This window comes from Castanea sativa, chromosome 1, assembly GCF_040712315.1.
Source record: "Castanea sativa cultivar Marrone di Chiusa Pesio chromosome 1, ASM4071231v1".
In the NCBI taxonomy this organism is placed as follows: Eukaryota; Viridiplantae; Streptophyta; class Magnoliopsida; order Fagales; family Fagaceae; genus Castanea; species Castanea sativa.
The window spans coordinates 19,174,513-19,194,486 of NC_134013.1; the positions used below are offsets into that span (position 1 = coordinate 19,174,513).

The 19,974-nt window shown below is 35.5% G+C and overlaps 2 protein-coding genes across 2 annotated transcripts; one reads left to right on the forward strand and one right to left on the reverse strand.

Moving 5' to 3' along the window:
• LOC142642389 (uncharacterized) lies at positions 1-414 on the forward strand. The gene has a single exon (XM_075816736.1). The coding sequence runs from the start codon at positions 10-12 to the stop codon at positions 310-312; it is 303 nt and encodes a 100-aa protein (XP_075672851.1). The 5' UTR covers positions 1-9; the 3' UTR covers positions 313-414.
• Positions 415-1,827: 1,413 nt separating this feature from the next.
• LOC142612815 (transmembrane 9 superfamily member 8) lies at positions 1,828-7,070 on the reverse strand. Its single transcript, XM_075784979.1, has 7 exons — positions 6,854-7,070; positions 4,291-4,455; positions 4,094-4,203; positions 3,884-3,992; positions 3,680-3,792; positions 3,414-3,567; positions 1,828-3,202 (listed from the first exon to the last, which is right to left on the reverse strand). The coding sequence occupies exons 1-7, from the start codon at positions 6,959-6,961 to the stop codon at positions 2,045-2,047; spliced, it is 1,917 nt and encodes a 638-aa protein (XP_075641094.1). The 5' UTR covers positions 6,962-7,070; the 3' UTR covers positions 1,828-2,044.
• Positions 7,071-19,974: the final 12,904 nt, after the last annotated feature.

Genomic DNA, 19,974 nt, shown 5'->3' on the forward strand with positions numbered 1-19,974 from the left:
AGATACATCATGGCAGGAGACGAGGAGTGGAGAAAAACGGCAGACACCCACAAAATGAAACCAGAGGATGTAAAAGCAGCCGGTGTAGAGGGATCAAAGAGGCCCCCTGCACAGAACCCAGGGGAAGTATTGCACCAGAGGCGCAACTTTCCATACAGCTATAAAACCATGGCCATAGGTGGCCTCCTTATTACTGCTGCCATTGGATATTTCACCTTGTATGTTAAGAAAAAGCCTGAAGCCACTGCCAAAGATGTTGGCAAGGTTATTGTTGGAGCTGCCAAACCCGAAGACACTCACCCTAGGAAGTAGCAGTAGTCGTAGTAGTGGCAGTATTATTCTAGAGCTAGCTATGAAGGAAGGTTTTGCTGCTGATGTTGTAATTGTTTGTTTAATTTGTGGACCTTTTTGCATTGTTTATCTTTGACTATGGACATGATGTAGTTTACAAATTGTGGATATATAAACTGTTTATATGCTGATAACAGTTGATAATTTTCAAGTAAAACATTTCTCATGCATTAGGATTTTTACATTTATAACTAAGAGGTGCTAACTGCTAACTTAAACTTGGCTTCCAAATGTTTGTCAATGCATATACGGATCATTCGTAGTGGAGATTCCTTAAGACTCATTTTTTTCTCTCCTCAGAAGCATTTTTCTTTTCAGGTTTTTATTGTTAATTAGCATAACCATTAAAGATAAAATCAAGGTCGTTAGAGATGATAATCAGGCTAAGATTACAGCCAACACCAGATTGCAGTCCGTAGATTAGTATTATACTAGATTGGGGTAATCATGATTGTATAGTTTATCTTTATCTTCTCCTTTTTACTCGTAATTATCAGTTTCGATAATGATAAATATCACTTGTACATTGATACTTCTATAAATACAAGCATGGACAACTAATATGTTTAAGGCTGCCATTTTCCGCAAACATCATTTCTTACAAGGTCTTTATTAGTGGGTTGACGTTTCGAGAAAGAATCAATACTAGGATCAAACCCAAAAAGAAATTAAAATGGGAAAAAGGCACATACATGATACATCAAACAAATATGCAAAAATAGAATATAAAATTTGGATGTAAAACAACGAAATCAAATTATGCTACGTTCTTAATCTTAGCCCACTTTAACTTGATCCTCTGTCCCCAAATACAACATAATAGGTTGCAACTAGCTTTCTTCAGAGCCCGCCCCCCTTGGCGTCCACTTCGAAGTGGCTCAATATGCCAACCAGTATTACCACAATTGAATTGAATTGAATTGAATGGTACATAATTCCTTTCAGGCTGCATGTTTTACGAGCCGAACCCTTATACAAAGAAATATGATTGCGCTTTGACACTTCGGTTATACGCATCAGCCATAAATTTGCCCCACAAAACTGAACACATCTGCACGAAGCACGCTGCATTTCTTGCTGATATTCTATTTAGCTTTTATAAATATTTGATTAAAGCTGCTATGAAACCAAAACAATCTTTTTCAAGTACAAACCCAGGATACATTTAACCTATTCGTCAAACTGCTTTACATTTTTTTCATCTGACTTTCCCCAAGATCACCTTACCATTCCCCACATCATTTAACAAGTACATAGTAAATTGCCTTGATATATTCTTATTATAGGCTTGATATATACCCCCATCTATTTCAACTTTGCAATCTCAAGGAAATGGTTTTGGTAAGTCAACTTATTTTTTCGAAAGCTTAAGATTGTGCTTAGCAATCTTCTAGGTACGGAACACCAAAGAAACAACAGCAATTATGTACCTAAATGTCACATACCACTCAAAAACTCTACACTGGAAGTCCAGACTAGGAACAAAAACAAATATTCTAGGAGAGAATCATTCATTAAATATTCAACAAATAAAAAGCTACTGTAAACACCAAATCATGGCCTTGTCAAAAATCAAAATTGAGTACAATGTTACATCTGAAAAGCATAATTGTAACTTAATTTTAATTCTTATACAGATAAATTGTGCAGCCTATGAAAGAAACAGACCATCCAACACACCTGATTGCATTATTTAATCGATCTTAACCGAGGAGTAGATGAGCCTTGTGAACCAAAAGCATGCATAGAATCCGATGGTACCAGTTAGAACAAAAAATGAAAATGAGGCAATTAGCATGTATCCAAAGTATAATATCCCGGACACCAGCTTTGTGATTTCAAGCTTTGTGAAGAAGTAGAATGTTGCATAGAGGAAAAGGTATAGTGCAGAAGAGCCAGATGTAAGGTATGACCTCCACCACCACAGATAATCCTCACTGCACAGTTGGAAGTAGCAGAGCACGACGGTTATTTCAGCACAAGTGACAAGGAGGATAACGAAGACCAAAAAGAGGAAGCCGAAGATGTAGTAGAACTGGTTCAGCCAGATTGAGGTAAGAATGAAGAAGAGTTCGATGAAAACAGCTCCAAATGGGAGTATTCCTCCAATCAGAATCGAAAAGATTGGGTTCATATACCAGGCCTGCTCAGGAATCTGCCTTGGGATTTTATTTGTCTTCACAGGATCCTCAATTGCTGGTTTTCTGAACCCAACATAGCCACCCACAAATACAAGTGGGACTGAAATCCCAAACCATAAGAATACCAGAGCAAACATGGTACCAAATGGCACAGCCCCAGACGATTTCTGTCCCCATATAAGGGCATTTAAGACAAAAAAAATGGCAGAGACAGTTGCTGGGAACATGATTGCAGTCCTGAAAGCAATTTTCTTCCATTCTGCTCCTTTAAACATCTTATACAAACGGGCTGATGCATAACCAGCAAAAAGGCCCATGAAGACCCAAAGCAAGAGCATGGCTGTCATGAGACCACCCCGGTTCGAAGGGGAGAGGAATCCAAGGATGGCAAAGATCATAGTTACCAGTATCATCCCAAAAAACTGAACACCAGTTCCAACATAGACACAGAGCAGTTCTGGATTATTTGGGGGCCTAAAGACATCCCCATGGACAAGCTTCCATCCAGTCTCTTCTTGAGCCTCTTCTTGGGTCTCAAGGTCATTATACTTGGAGATGTCACGGTAAAGCGTTCTTAGCATTATCATTGCAACCATGCCCGAGAGGAAGAGAACAATCATCAAAGAGTTGACGATTGAGAACCAGTGAATTTGATCATCACTCATTAGAAGATAGGCATCCCATCTAGATGCCCACTTCACATCACTCTCCTGAAGGTAGACATAAAGAAAAAGAAAATTATAAATACAATAGCACCAGACTCATAAAGGAGCATATATATATTCACCAGTCCCCATTGGTGTTCTGTACTGTTAGGTGGGAGCAATAATGATAATAATAATGATGATTATAAAAGAGATTTCATGCTCAAAACAAAACGTTTGTAGTAAAAGAAAGCTATAATTAAAATTATGAGTTTACCTGGAACTCAACATCATATGTAAATATAATATCTTGTTTCGCTTCAACCTCTTGAGGAGTGTTGGAATTAGCAACCATGCGTTTTGTGTGAGGGTCACAGGTTGTTAAACGTATATTTTTCTCATCCCATTTTCCTTCAAATTCATGTTTAACACTGTATTTATCCAGTAATCAAGTAAAATCACCACTAGATACTATGGGACACAAGAATAAACAAGAAGCAATCATTTAATAAGAAAGAAGGGACCAGGAAAAAAAACACTGACCTATATGGTTTAACCTCAAATCCCACAATTCTTGCAGAGTCTGTTAGTGTATCTCTATGATACTTGACAGTAAACGCCAAATGGTTGTGGATAAAATACTTGTCACCCTTGTTCTGTGCAAAATAATTTATAATAAGAAAAAGAAGGAAATAAAATTGAACATCCACAAGAAAATACTTATATCCTAATAAATGAAGTATATACCCCGGCAATTTGGCCTTTGAGACCAACATGATAGCCAAGCTGATAAACAATGGGAGATTCCTGATCCACCCTTCGCATAGGAACAACCAGCGGAAGATTATCAAGGATCCTGTCAAATGTATGGCAGATTCATTAGAAGAATACAACTTGATGGCAGATCTAACAGACATTAGCGAATACATATTTATCACGAATTGAAGAATCCCATACATGTTAACCCGATACTCGTCAGCAATCTTCTCTTTAAACTCCTTTGCAGATTTGGCATCTAGTGTAATCCGGCAGGCAATATTGCACATTTGTGGTTCTCGCATTTTAAACTACAAAAATTCAAGTCAACTTAGAAAAGTCAATAGTAATGGAATTATTTATGAGGTTTAGACTTGTAAAAGAAAATCAAAACTGACCTCATAAGGAGAGTTTTCAATACGATCACCACGAAGTACTTCCCCAAGATTCTCTGCACTGTCCACTATTTTTTTAGGCTTACAATAGGGCAGAGAATAATATGTGTAAGGAAGCTGAGTCTTTATAGAGGTCAATTTGTTCACTTTTACATTCAAACTATCACCCTGCATGTAGAGAAACACCCCCCCGCCCCCCAACACGCACACCAAAAAAAAAAAGTTAGCCACAATTGTTTTCGAATGAATTCTAAAAAAATATTCAGGCACAAATAATAAATCCAAGCATCATCAGATATCTGTTTAAATTGAATAATGGCAAATGCAATAAAATGAGTAACATGGCTTAGAAAACATAAATTACTAAGCATGTATTAGTGCAGGCTCATATTTCTTAACAATGTCTCATATATTTTTAAAAATATGAGCTCCAGTGGAGATTGGAGAGAGTCATATGTGGCATAGAGCCACAGATCCACATTTTACTTTCTGAAATACTTATTTGCTGTATCACTTTTCATTTTAATCTTTTATTCACTCCGCTTGAAGCACAAATATACAGTACAAAATACTTTTTTATGATAATTCGATAGTTGGGGGAAGGGGGATTTGAACCTTGGACATAGTTATTGAAAACACCAAAAGCAGTGTTGGTAAAAGCGTTCTTAAGCACAAATTACGAAGCACCAAGGCTCCAGCGCTTTTCACCTCTAAAGCAAGGCCCATTCAAAGAAGCATGCTTTAAGCGCACTTTTTTTTTTATGCTTATTCAATAAGCTCAGAGAGAGCTTTATTGCGCTTTTCTATATTTTTGAAAAAAAATAAACCAAATCTGAATTGTAGAAATAGGATCTTAACACTATTGATATAGACCATTGATTTGGTGTATAAAATTCAACAATACGGTGTGCTGCTATACACTTTCTAACCCCTACAACTTCACTAATTCTATAACACCCATTTTGGGACCACAATCACTCAATAATCCCCCGTTGACCTTATATTGACTAATTCTTATAGACTTATACTCATTAAATGATTTAATTATTAACTAATATTAGTGATTAATCATGGGCATTATGGCTACCAGACATTCAAGAAAGCTTATAGCATGGATGTACTCATATCTAGCTGATCCAAAAATAAAAATAACTTGACTTATATAAATTTCATATGAATTGCAAGAGGACAGGCTTATAAATTTCATATGAATTATATAAAATGTCTTATTTCAATTTATATGAATATTTGATTACTTGATTGTTGTATTTCCCAGTAATAATTAGTTTCTAATTTATCAAAAAAATTTTTAAAGATATGCCCTTCACTTTAATCAGGCAAGCACTTGAGCTTTATGCTTTGAGTCTATGCTTCAGGACGGCTTTGCGCTTAAGTGTGCCATGTGCTTTTACCAACACTGACCAAAATGTGGCAGTTGAGCTACAAGGCTCTTGGCACAAATGTACATAATACTAAAATATTTGTAAATTGAATGAGTGAATCCCATAAATTTTCCCCAAAATTATACTTGGCACAATCCACATATTGGTGGCATACTGGCATTGTCCACAAAGAAACCACCCCAAATCCAAGTGACTACTGTCTCTCCTATTACAGGTATGGCACTAGCTATGCTTGTAATGCTTGTAATTTCTATAGCTCCCAAAAAGCTTATCCAACCCCAAACCCCAATGTAGAACATTTCAGTTCTTCATGCACTTTTGCCTAGAGTTTGAGTCCATCAAAGCCCAGCTCCTGCCCAAATCTCTCAGTCTACTCTAGATATATTGCACTCTCAAATCTTACAGCTTAATAAATTCGTCAGCAAATCATAGGGCCCATGGCTGGGAACTAACGATTGGAGCTATCTACACATGTTTTGGATTTCCCCTGCCCGTTGTTAATCATAATCCTCTCCATTTGAAATGGATCTATATTCAAGGTTCAGATTAAATATTACAAATCTAAACGTGTGTATCTAGTGCCACATTATATAATATTTAAATGATGTGGCATTGTCAGAACCAAGAATAATGTCTTCTCAAAATGGAAAGGATTGTGGTTTCCCATGAATGCACACAGAACCAAAGAAATAGGCCTAAAAATTCTTCCAAAAATTTACAGCATTTAAATTCTTCATTAAGCATCAAATCCAAGCTCCTCTACCAGCTACAACTTAATTAGGAAATCATTAAAAACTACAGAGAGAACCAGAATCAAGATCACACAGTTGTAAAATGCTCATCGATAAACCTTTCAAGTTAGTAGATGTTCAATTCTAAGAAAACCAAAAGCATCTTATTTTAGGCATTGGATTGTCCTAAATTCCGAAATTCCATACATTTATTTAGATCCGGTGATAGAATCTAATCTTAATTTGGAGAATCAACTATTAGCAATTCAACAGGATAACCTAAAACCTCCGGTTCCAAACATGAACTTTCTTTTTTTTTCATTTTTAAAGTTTCTCGGCATCCAAACAAGTGAAATCATAGGCAACTCAGATCCAAAACACGAATTCAGATCAATCAAGCACAGCAAGTATATATGAAGAGAGAGAGTTGACCTTTACGAAATCCTCGGGAGCGACGCCGGGGAGATAGAAACAGAGGCCGCCATGGAAGAGAAGGAGAAGGATTGCGGAGATCGCGGAGAGAGACGTTCGAAACGCCATGAGAGAGAGAGAGAGAGAGAATGGGGATATGGATCTGTGAGCTAAGATGAGAAAGAGAGAGAGAGAGAGAGTCTTCTCTTCGTGGTTATTTTGTTTGTTTGTTTTGTTTTATATGAATGATATCGCTGTTCACTCCACGATTAATTAGAAACGAGAAGCTTAGGGGGATTGTGGGGCTTTGAGAGTTGAGACTTACTTCTCTCCAGTTATGATTACCACGGTGACTCCAGCTCATAATAGAAATAAATATCATATTTTAGCCGATCACAGTCAAAATTCACCCACCCCATTCCCCATTCTATGTTTACAAAAAATACGGGTATTTTTACCTTTATTCTATCCCGAGTATTAAGAAAGAGAGTGAACGATAGAAAGAGAAATAAATAAATAAATAAATAAATAAAATCAAAAAAATTTAATATCTTAATAAAATGCATTGTAAATTGGATAATCTAACGTAAAGTGTTTTGAAAAATTAGTTTATAAAATAGAAAAAATAGGTTCTTATATTAAAATAGATATAAATTTTTGCACAAGTTAATGCGAATGTTCTATATCATTTACTACTAGTCCTCTTTATGCAATCAGAGCAGCTTGTGCAATTTTTTTTTTTTTTTTGTCCATTTTAACATAATAACCTTCTTCTTTTTTTCTATTTTACACAACCACTTTACGAAAACACTCACATCATATTATCTATTTTAAACTACATTTTATTAAAATATTATTTATGTATTAGATTTTTATTAGTCTCCCAAATCATCTCTATCTTAACTTCATGTATATGAGACTACGAGTAAAGAATTATTTAAAAATTTGATTTACGTGTCTATTTACATAGTTATTGTAACAAAAATATAAATATACACATTTATAAATGGACTAATGTGGGCAATTTTGAAGCTCAAGTGTGTAAATTTGACACATTTTCCTATTAAGCATTCACAATGAGTACTCCATCATTAGCTAGCTAGCTTTCTTTATTGGCAAAGCTTGTGCAAATAGAACTTAACATGTGGCTAAAAGTATACGTGTGTCAACATCGTAACAGATCTCATGTTTAAAGCACTAAACCCAATCTAAGTCCATTTCTTTTGTTTCTTTTTTTTTTTGGGTTTTTTGGTTTTTGATATTATTATTATTATTATTTTATATATATATATAGTATCAATGTATCACAGTTGTTGACTCATTGGTCAAGAAATTTCACTCCCTACATGACTTTTTGTTTGGTTAAAGTTAAAGAGGTGCTTGCAAAGTGTGGAAGAGAAAATCACAAGCCCATCCCAGTCAGCCTTTCCAGTTTTGAATATCTTAGAACCTTTGGGCCAACATGCAAAAAGCCTCATTAGATCAAACGCAGAACACTTGAACGGTTGAACCACATTGGTTTTGTGATGGAAAGGATAGAGGTGTGTAAACTGGATCCAATGTTTATAGCAAATGAAGGCCCAAGTATTGGACCATTGGCCCAGCCCAAAGCCGTGACACTTGGCGAGACAAACTAGGCATAACCATAAAATCCTTAAGTATAAATGGAGGTTTTTTTTTTTTTTTAGAAACACACACACATATATAAATAGGGGAAGGGGATGAGATAAGACAATACACTCACACGCCAACACCAAAACTGCATGCGGCAGTTAGTGTCGCGGAGTAAGTGATAAACTCCTTCTCAATATCACACCTTACCAATGTGGGATGACTCAACAACACTGAGTATTTTTTTTGAGAAACACACGCACACACACACACACACACACACACACACACACATATATATATATATATGAGAAGGGGATGAGATAAGGGAATACACTCACACGTCAACACCAAAACTGCATGCGGCATGATGATGCCTAAAAGATCAACAGTAAGCTGCTAGTACTTTCCCGATTTGAAGCAACACCTGCGAAGGAAAAAAGTAGGTGATCGACAGAGAGCACCGGTGTGGTGCCGGCCAAAGACCCTCCGACGATCAAGTTAGAATCTTTTAAACAACCCTAGAGTGCCAGAGTTGAGGTAATTGTGCGTACCTTTGGGTCATGAGGGCCTTGGGGTATATATAGTGGTGTGTGGCCGAAATTTGCGCCCAGGTGAAGATGTACTTTCCTTTTTAAAAGAGTAATTCACGGATCTTTGTCTATTGTATTGAGCCCTTTCCTTATGGGAATCTCCTTAACTAAGTCGAACGCGTAGTGACGTTATTACAAGGTGACGATACATGAAGAAGGTGACGGAAGTTCACTTACATATTGAATGCGCGTCAAGAAGCTGACGACAATACGCTGTCCGTCAACTACTGTCACTAACACCTCTTTAGCATTCATAGCCATGCCCCTTACGCAACAACGTTAGGGTGACGGATCACGTGGACGAGTCAGGGGTGACGACCTTGACTGTGAGGTCTGGCTGATGTCCTTGGCTGACGGACCACGTTGACGTACGTAAGCCGACGACGGTATAGGAGTTACGCGTGGGCTGACGACCTTGGCAGGTGAAGGCCGAAGGAATAATCCAACTTTCATTTTTAGCCTATCTGGACCTCTGCTTATGTGAATATAAGGAAAGTCCTTGCGCTACGCGTTCGACTTAGTTAAGGAGATTCCCATAAGGAAAGGGCTCAATACAATAGACAAAGATCCGTGAATTACTCTTTTAAAAAGGAAAGTACATCTTCACCTGGGCGCAAATTTCGGCCACACACCACTATATATACCCCAAGGCCCTCATGACCCAAAGGTACGCACAATTACCTCAACTCTGGCACTCTAGGGTTGTTTAAAAGATTCTAACTTGATCGTCGGAGGGTCTTTGGCCGGCACCACACCGGTGCTCTCTGTCGATCACCTACTTTTTTCCTTCGCAGGTGTTGCTTCAAATCGGGAAAGTACTAGCAGCTTACTGTTGATCTTTTAGGCATCATCACGGCAGTTAATGTCGCAGAGCAAACAATGGTACTTCTAAGATCAATGGTACTTGGATTCTTAGGAGGTCTAGTAGTTTGTAGGAAAATCAAGCAGTCCATGGGCTTGTAAAAGATTTTATGCTTGTAAGTCCATTTCCTTTGTACTCGTGATCTTATTTAATCAAGTATTCAATTACTTTGATGCAATAGTTAGTTGTTTGTTTAAGTTTAATAATAATTTTTTTCTTGCTTTTAATCAATTTAGTGTTAGAGAAATTAATTAGTCTTGAATTTGTTATATTTTTTGCAATTTATTTTACTTTGAGATTATTTGCTATGGACTAATTCACTTCAAGATGATTTACTTGAAGATAGTTCACTTCGAAATGATGCATTTTGAATTAGCTCACTTCAATTAGGTTTGATAACTTAGGCTTTGTAACTTATACTCAATAATTAAACTTAGTCATTTAAGGAAGTTAGTCACTTAGGGCCCGTTTGGTTTAGTGATATCTCAGTTTTCAAAACTCATAACTCAGTTCTTAAACCTCACTTTCACTCAAAAATTGCAAAACACATGTTTGGACTCATAACTCAATAATATATCTCTACAACTTTTCTCCAAAATCGTGGACCCCATCCACTGACACTACCCATGTTGCCACTGTTGATACCCACGTCTCATTAACAAAAGAAAATTCTTGTTCATTTATTTCTCCCAGTGTGGCATCCTCTCACCTTTCATTTCTCTGACTCTCCCTCTTTTCTCTAAATTTTTTTTGCTATCTCTCTTTCTCTGTCTCTCCCCTCTTCACTCTATATTTGATTTTTTTTTTCCCATTCTTCTCTGTTTCTTTCTCTATCTCTCCCCTCTTTAATCTGTATTTGATTTTTTTTTCTCTCTTCTCTCTTTCTTTTTTAGCTGTTTTTGGTTGGTTTGAACCAATGGTTATTGGGTTTAAATTGGTGGGTTGTTTCGGTGGTGTGGATCAACGTTTGGTTTTGTGGGTTGATTTTGGTGTTTTAGTGATGTGGATCGGCACTGGGTTTGTTATGGTGGTGCTGTGGTTGTTTGCAACGGTAATATCAAAAATTTCTGGTGAACTGACGGGACAACACAGAAGCTCTGGGTCCCACAGAGTTCGAATATTTACAGTAATGCCACTGAGTTTCTTGTCTCAGTTTTTGAAAACACCTATTTCTTGTTTCCTGTTTCCATCACTCTAACTCAAAATTCTTGAGTTTTGAGTGATAAAAACACAATGTGAAAATCAAGCCAAGCAAAAAAAATTGTGTGAGCTCCACGTTTTTTGATAACTCAGTTATGAGTTTTGAGTGATATCACCCAAAACTCCTCTAAACCAAACAGACCCTTAAGAATTTTTCTCATTCTTATTGTTAACTTGCACATTTCTTGAAATGTCCTATTAAGTTAGGCATTTCTAGACTCCAAACCTTAGTTTCCAAAGTTAGATATTTACTTTGAGCTACCTAAAACCAATATTAAAGAGCCAAGGTTAATTAAAAATTGGTTTATACTCAAACAATATCTCCACCCCACCATTAACACGTTGACTAAGAAATTAGGAAACATTTCCTAACGATACGCCATTTTAGGCCTAGTACAAATTAGGTTCATAGTTCATTTCTCCATTCAATATTTCACCTTCATCATGCTCAATTATTGTTTATCCTTTCCTCGTTACACTTTAGAGTAATTGAGTTATGCTAATAAAACTTTATTAGAATCCCAAGTATTTCCAATAGCCAGGCCACCAAATGCTTTGATTGGAAGAATGATTTCCATGACTTCAGAAAACTACATGAATTGCACATTTAACCAAAAGAGATAAAATTAATCATTTATCACATGTTATTCCTTGGATGTCGGCAGGGGTTTTTTTTTTTTTTTTTTTTTTTTTACTTTAGGGGTGGGGGAGGGGGTTTTGAAGCTGGGCTACAACGTCCCTACTCTGTCAACTAATTACGGTCCAAAAATGAGTTTGATGTGGGCAAGGTATAAACAGCCCAGTATTCTTTTCCCCTTTTTCTTTTTTCTCTTTCTTTGTTTTTGGTCTGAACTCTGAAGGGCGGCCTAGTTGACATCACCATCTTCATTGCCTCCCTGTTTGTCCAAAAAGGCTAAATGCGGGCTAGGACAGCCAAGTCTTTTTTACCTCGGCCTAGCATCTTAAAATTTAATTAGAATGCTCTCTTTGATTTAGGGTGCGTTTGTTTTGACAGTAAACCAATTCCGGAAAATATTTTCAGGAAATGAGAATATTTTCGGGAAAGGAAAATATTTTTAGATGTTTGGTGGGATTTTAAAAAAAACTTTGGAAAATATTTTTAAGTGTTTGGTAACATTATGAAAATGCAAATTTTTTACTGATTTTTCACATTTTCTCAACCATTTTCTCACATTCCAAACAAATTTTATAATAAAACATTAAAATCCATGAACTTCTAAACAAACAAAAATCAAATCACCGGCCAAATCAAATTGAGAGAGGGAGGTGAGACAGGGAGGAGGAAGAGTGAGATCGGTGGGGAGGGTTTCTCGCCGGCGCGATCTGGGCGAGATCGAGGCGCGATCTCGCGCCGTCGATCTCGCGCATCGCGCCTCGATCTCGCCCGCCGCGAGCTCGACGGCGCGAGATCGCGCCTCGATCTCGCCCGCCGCGAGCTCGACGGCGCGAGATCGCGCCTCGATCTCGCCCGGCGCGAGCTCGACCGCGCGAGATCGCGCCTCGATCTCGCCCAGCGCGAGCTCGACGGCGCGAGATCGCGCCTCGATCTCGCCCGGCGCGAGCTCGCCGGCGAGCCTTTGGGTTGAGGACGGCGTGATCTTGGCTTCCCGGCGATCTCCCTCTAGCTCTCTCTCTCTTTTCTGGTGTGGTTGTTGCTCTCTCCCTCTCCTTCTCTTTCTCTGTGTTTTCCAACGGAAAACTCAATTTGAAGGTAAAATACACATGGAAATTATTTTCCGGGTGGGGAGGGTCTGTTTTACGGTCAACGCTTCCTCTTTTTCGTTTGACCAAAATTTTCGGTGTTGCCAAACACCCGCAAATGCTGAAAACATTTTCCGGAATTGGTTTACAGTCAAAACAAACGCACCCTTAGTGACAATATTTTCTAGGAAAAATGAGTCATTTTTTAATAAATATTTTCTAACAAACTATCTCATTTTCTAATAATTAGTAGCAATTTTAATTGGATTAAAAAACAATTTCCTAACTTTCTTTATTTAGCTTATTATGAGATAAAGTTGTTTTTCTAATTAAAAAATTTAGTGGAAAACAGTCTCTAAAAATAAATCATACTTTTTATTCTGAGTAAAGATAGTTTTTTTTTTACTCTTTTTTTTTTTTTGTGCTACCAAACACGAAAAAACACGAAAAATTATCTTTACACAAAAGTTTTCATCGAAACAAACAGAGCAGAGAGTCATGCTATGGGACACAACAAATTATCATAACATTTTCACAACAAAGTGAACTATTCCCCTCTCATCTCTTTTTTTCTTTTTTTCTTTTCTAGCCATACCCTCTACTTTCTCATCCCTCCAATCTTTCAAACAAATTATTAAGAACTAGGAACTCTCAATAAGCATCCCTTAAGATACTTCACTTTCATCATGCTCCCCCACTTCTTATCCATATATTTTTTTTACCATACACCAATTGAGTTATGCTAATAAAATTTTATTAGAATCCCAAGTATTTCCAAAGCCAGGCCACCGATTGCTTTGGTTGGAAGATTGATTTCCACGACTTTAAAGCATCCACGGGGCTATTTTTTTAGCTATCTAGCACCACAAAAGCTACTTTATCTATTTTACTTACTCATTTTACAAAATATCAAGCAACAATGGATCTATCTTAACTTTCAACACAATAAAATAATATATCTACTACAATAAAATAATACACCTCACTGCCAAAAAACATCCACAGCAACCACAACCACAACTTCATTTTCATCAGAAACCTCATTTTCTCACTTTCCCAAACCTCTTTCTCCAAGCACCTGATCCGAGAATTCTTGCTAGTGATGAAGGTCCAAGACATCGTGGTAGTGCCGGCATCGGAAAGCTATGCTGTCTGTCTGTATGAGTTTGATGGAGAGGACGAGATTAGGTGGTCAAGGAATTGTAAGCACGTTTTCCACATACATCAAGTGGACGAGATCAGGTGGATGAGGAAAAGAGAAAACATTTTTTCAATGGGAGAGGAGAGAGAAGTGCAATAATTTTTTTATTTTAGCTCTCAGCTACAGTACACAGCTATATAGGTCAAAAATTTACCTATATCTTCACTGTTGTAGCACTACTATTGCTAATGCTCTTAGAAAGCTACATGAATTGCACATTTCACAAAAAGAGCTAAAATTATCACATATTCTTACTTGGATGTCGGCAGGGGAATTTATTTATTTATTTATACTTCATTAGGGGTGGGGGAGGGGGTTTTGAAGCTGGGATACAACGTCCCTACTCTGACTATTAATTTGGGTCCAAAATGAGTTTGATGTGGGCAAAGTAAAAGGCCCTGTATTCTCTTACCCTTTTTTTTGGGGTTTGGTTTCCCTTCTCTTGCTTTGTTTTTGGTCTGAACTCTTAGGGCCAGCCTACTTGACATCCCCCATCTTCACAGCCTCCCTGTTTGTCCAAAAGAGCTCAATGCGGGCCAAGACAGTCAAAGTCTTTTACTTGGCCTCACTAACCATAATTTTTTTTTGATAAACCCTCACTAACCATAATTAAATTTTTAACCAAAAAAAACATAATTAAATTCAATTCTAGTGGTGTTACAACACAACAAATTGTCATAACATTTTCATAACTGTTAAGGTGTCAATTTCTCAAAGGCAAAATACAATTAAATAAAATATTAAAATATTCTACTAAGACCACCACTGCAACTAAAAGAAAGAGTGTTGTGAAAATATTGTAATATTTTATTGTATTCATAATTGTTCTCAATTCAAAATGTTATTTTTTTCTTTTATTTGTGGAAAACTTGTAAATAAGAAGAAAATTAAGTATAGTAAATTTGGTGCAGCACATTGATTTTTCTTGAAAAAGATAGAATTGTTTGTATGGTATAGTCATATGACTCTTACTATTCAATAATGACAAGTATCTTAATCTAATTGGAGAAGCTAATGTATTACACTTAAAAAAGAAAATATATCTAAGTTATGTGGTAAACTAAGATTAGCTTTTCTATAAATATCAATATAGTATTGCATCTCAGTCTGTTCCTCTTTCAACTTTCATAGATTCCAAAGTATCACCATCCTTACGTGTGTGTGAGAGAGATAGAGAGAGAGAAAGAAGGAGCAAGCAGGCAGGGGGCAAAGGTAGATACATGGGTTGTGTAGTTGGTACAATCATGCCAAGCTTTTAGAGCATAAAACCTGGAGAGAATCTACAAGTTGCAACCCAGGGCCAGCACCAATTGAACCCAAAATGTGGAACTTATTCTAATAACAAAACAAAAGAAGGGTTGGGCATAAAGGGGGTCATTTGGTCCCCCACTTTAGAGCCCTTGCTAAGTAAAAGCCCATCCACACCCCCCAAACCATTATAAAAGTTTGGGACCCTCACCTCCCCCATCTTTCCATCATCATTAATTTATGATGCTTTTATTCTCACGCCTAATTTCACCAGCATTTTCTTCTATACACCCACACATGGGTGTGATCATTTGACTAACAACTGCCTTTTTGTGATTTAAATTAAATATTACACACAAATCTCTGCCCATTGCTAAAGCAAAGCATTTGCCAAACACCCACTACCAATCTCTCTTTTACAAAGTTTTTAAATTTTCACCTATGATTTCATGTGCATACCAATTTTCCTTTCTTGTCTTTTTTTATATATATTTTTTAATTAGTTCTTATTATATTATGGAAAAAGTTTTGTTGCATATAAGTTTACGTGACAACAAAAAGAAAGCAACATGTGTCAAAGGGTCATATATAATGCACATAATCAGACGGTTTTTTAGACAGTTGTTGGCTTATCTTTTTTGTTATGACACAACCCTATGCTGCAAAGTGTTTTCATTGTTTTATTTTGATAGCCATTAGTTATACTTTTTTGGGTAAAATGTAAAACTGACCTTTTAAGTTTCTTCAGATTTCATTTCAGTCCTCTAACTTTACTTTTGTTCATTTCAGTCCTTTAACTTTCAAATTTATTCAATTAAAGCTTTTCTATCAATTTTTGTTATATGTTGTAGTTAATTTTTTAATTATATAAATTTTATAAATTTTTCTTCAAATTTTTTTATTAAAAAATTTAATTGATGATTGAAAAATATTTTCCAGATTTTTTTTTTCAAAAATTTTTAATAAAAGTTAACGAAAAGGTTTTCATTAAAAAAATTTAAAATTTAGAGGACTGAAATAAATAAAAGTAAAATTAGAGCACTAAAATGAAATCTAAAAACAATTAGAGAGTTAGTTTTGTATTGTAGCCTACTTTTTTTTTTTCTTTTTTTTTTTTCTAGCTACATTCACAACAAGGCAGCTGCAATGGATAAGGGACTTGGGGACTGTGTTGAAAATGAAAAGGAATTGATCTAAGGAAAGCTTAATGCATGGAGACTAACCTAAGGTCCCCTATTCCTACCCCCCACATGTTTATAGCTCTTTGGGACCATGCATAGCTTAATTATATGACAGTGAAGTGGCAAAGAAAAGGTGCATAGCTTGCCAATGAATGCACATACTCAACTCCCTATTTGACATGACTAAAAAGTTGACTACATTTTAGCAAAGCTAGCAAACATGGGATATATAATTATAAAAAATCAATAAATGCATTCTAAAATTTCACTATACACTATTTTGGCGGTTTTATGTTCAAAACAAAATTCCCAAAGGATCCCTAGACCATGACTGGTACCTACTTTTTCTTCTTTTTTTTTAAACCAAAAGCTTTATTATACAGTTTAGGTATTCATGCATGGCAATGGCATATAATATATCACAAATTTGTAAGACACAAAAAGTATTGATGAGTATCGGAAAAACACTTAATTCTCTGGACCTCGGACGGTCCCCTCTTGGGACAACTACCATATCAGCACATGTATTTGCTTTCCTGCTCTGACCAAAATGCAATTTTAATATATTTTGTTATGAGCGGTGCTATATGTATAATACATATAAGTAATATTTTGTTTATTTTATTTTTATTTTATTATGATAGTGTGTATAGTACATATAAGTAATATCGTGTTTTATTTTATTTTATTTTATTATGATAGTGTGTAACTTAACGTGTATGATAATGCTTAATATTTTTTTATTAGATATATATATATATATTTTTTTTTTTCAGGGAATATACTTTCCTGCTACAGATAAATTGTGATTGAACTTTTATTTATTGCAATGCGAAATCTAGGGGTGAGCTTGAATATTTGTGGAAAATGGTTTTCGATGGGTCTGAGAAAGATACTATAATTTGCATGGAGAAGAGCTCATGGTCATGGGAATGATTTGCTACCTGTAATGTACAGCTTTTGCAATGCTGTTGAGAATTGAACCTATCTTTTTGGTTATGTGGTCCTGATAGACTTTATTATGAACCCTATATATTTCTACTACTATAAATAACCAAAATTATCACATAACCACACCCAGATGATGTAATGTTTAATGATGGTTTTGTGGTCCAAGATGATATAAATTATAATACAATAAAAAAGGAAGCATCAACCAACCATTATCATTAATTTGGCCGATTGAGTAATGACTTACAAGTAAAGTTCCTAAATACATCTTTTTTTTAGTCCTTTTTCTTTTTCACCACGCTAACCTCCCAATGACAAAGAGTGACATCTTCAAGTTCCTATAAATATTGAACCAATTTTCGCAATGACATTGTTTTATATTTGTTTTTGATTTCCTTCTCCATCTATTTTTTTTTTCCTTTTGTTGGAGTAGGGACCTCAATCTTATAATAATCAAAACAAAAAAGAAAGCGTGTCAATAAATTCTTTCACTTTTTTTTTTTTTTGGTCAGGGTTTGCATTGATTCAAATTCTTTAGACAATTCTTACATAGTCTCATAATGGATACCACATTTAGGGTCCACCATTTATGTGAGAGCCCGTTGCAGTTTTCCAGGACTATTTAAGTTTTTCTTCATACTTTTTTAATTATGTGTCATAATTTCATTTTCGCTTTTCTTGTGTACACGGCTACTCATCAATTTCCCCTTTTCTATAAAAAATAGTTTTAATTTTACTGTTATATATATATAATAAGCATTTTAAACAAAAGAATTAATTAAGCTATTGGAAATATATAACCTATCACAAACACAAAAGAGATTTTATTGTATAACATATGTGGTGAAGGTAAAATTCACTACCCAGTTGCCCATGTGCAGCAGGCTAGGTCCCTCAGCAATGATATGTGAACTTAAATTAAAATTGTAGTACCAATACTTTGTGATGATCTAGTACATCACATTCATTATATCCATCACTCATATAAATCCTTTATTACTAAAATTAGCAATGGTGATTGCATATCTTATGCTTAGGATTCGGGGTAGGGCTAGCTATTAGATATGTAGAGTTTAATCCAACAACAACAATAATTATATTACAATTAGACTCCAACCAAGTCTGATCAGCATATTCTAGAATTAAAATTGTGGATGACAATTAAGTTTTTGATTTGGTTTTGTTTTTTGTTTTTGTGGGAATGTAGGTTTAGTTGAGATCTCACATAACATTACTAGCACTGATGTTATAGTCAAAAGTTGAATAATAAATATCGTGGGGATAACTTAAGCTTATTAATTTATGTTGTGTCTAACTACATTTTAACTAACTCTATGTTTTACATCACTAATGATGCAAATGTTTAATCAAACTATCTTGAAAATCAGAGTACTTATTTTGAATTCAGCTTAAAGCTTATACATTAAAATTAGAGCTAAAGTTCGACAAATGGGAGAGGGAGGAGAAGGGATAAAGTGTCACTGAACTTTGAACCCTTTGGCAAGTTTTATCTTTTTGTTTCTTCATTTAGAGGTAACAATTTAAATTGCCATTATTGAAATCTGAAAAGATAAGGAGTGCAAGGTAAGTAAGAAGAACCTTTACTATCCCACTATGAACTAAGTCTTACCCGAAAAAAATAGAGATATTTTGAAACAGAACCTTAGGTGACAAATTGCCAATGCAGTATGACATCAATTCCGTTGGCCAATTTGACCTATCAATGCCAAGACTCTTGTAGTTTAATTAGTACTTGATATTTTTACGATAATACTCAATGTTCAAATCACTCTCCTCCAACTATAGGTCATTAAAAGAAAAAGACCATACAAACAATTTTGAACCTATAGCTCAAAGTATGGGCGTTTATTAAACCGCTTGGACCTCAACTAAATTGACCAAAACAGCCCACAAAATAATGTTACATCACCATATTACAAGTGGAGGTGAAAAGACCACATTGCACCATGCCCATATATATATGTGTGTGCGCGCTTTATTTTATATTAATATATATTTTATAAACTGGGTGTTGATCACTTAATTTTTTAAATATAAAAGATAGGCTTTTCATACCTAAAAACTTATTGAATTACTCTTAATCATTCCAAAATAAAGAAACTAACCAAACATTTTAAAAATAGGCCAAAAAAAAATGAAATATTTTGCCAAAATTTTGAAAAATATTCAAATCCAAAACCAATCAAATCACACTATGATACATAGTATAAAACTGCGCATATGATATGACCGCAAAATTGAGGTACAATGTGGAATAGTTTTGGCTAAACCACACATTAAAGTACGTTAATAAAAATAGACCAAAATTGTTAGTAAACAACATTTAGAGGGTTAGATCACATGACTACGGACCACCGTGTTGAGGTTTGAATCCCTAATAGCTGATAGTGATACATGTAGACTATAGACCAGTGTTCCGCCAAAGATGACATAAGTTAAGGCCTAAACAGTAAAAAGTCAAGGTTGTTTGACTACATTTGAAAACTGAAAACTGAAAACACTGTAGTAAAATAATTTTTAAATGTGTGAATAGTACCGTGGGCTCCATTTAA

Excerpts from the sequence above, each read along its gene's own strand:
- LOC142642389 (XM_075816736.1), top strand. The coding sequence starts at position 10 with ATGGCAGGAGACGAGGAGTGGAGAAAAACGGCAGACACCCACAAAATG.
- LOC142612815 (XM_075784979.1), bottom strand. The coding sequence starts at position 6,961 with ATGGCGTTTCGAACGTCTCTCTCCGCGATCTCCGCAATCCTTCTCCTT. Across the intron at positions 3,993-4,093 it reads GACGAGTATCGGGTTAACAT|GATCCTTGATAATCTTCCGC; the intron begins GTATGGGATTCT and ends TACATTTGACAG. Across the intron at positions 3,203-3,413 it reads CATATGATGTTGAGTTCCAG|GAGAGTGATGTGAAGTGGGC; the intron begins GTAAACTCATAA and ends GTCTACCTTCAG.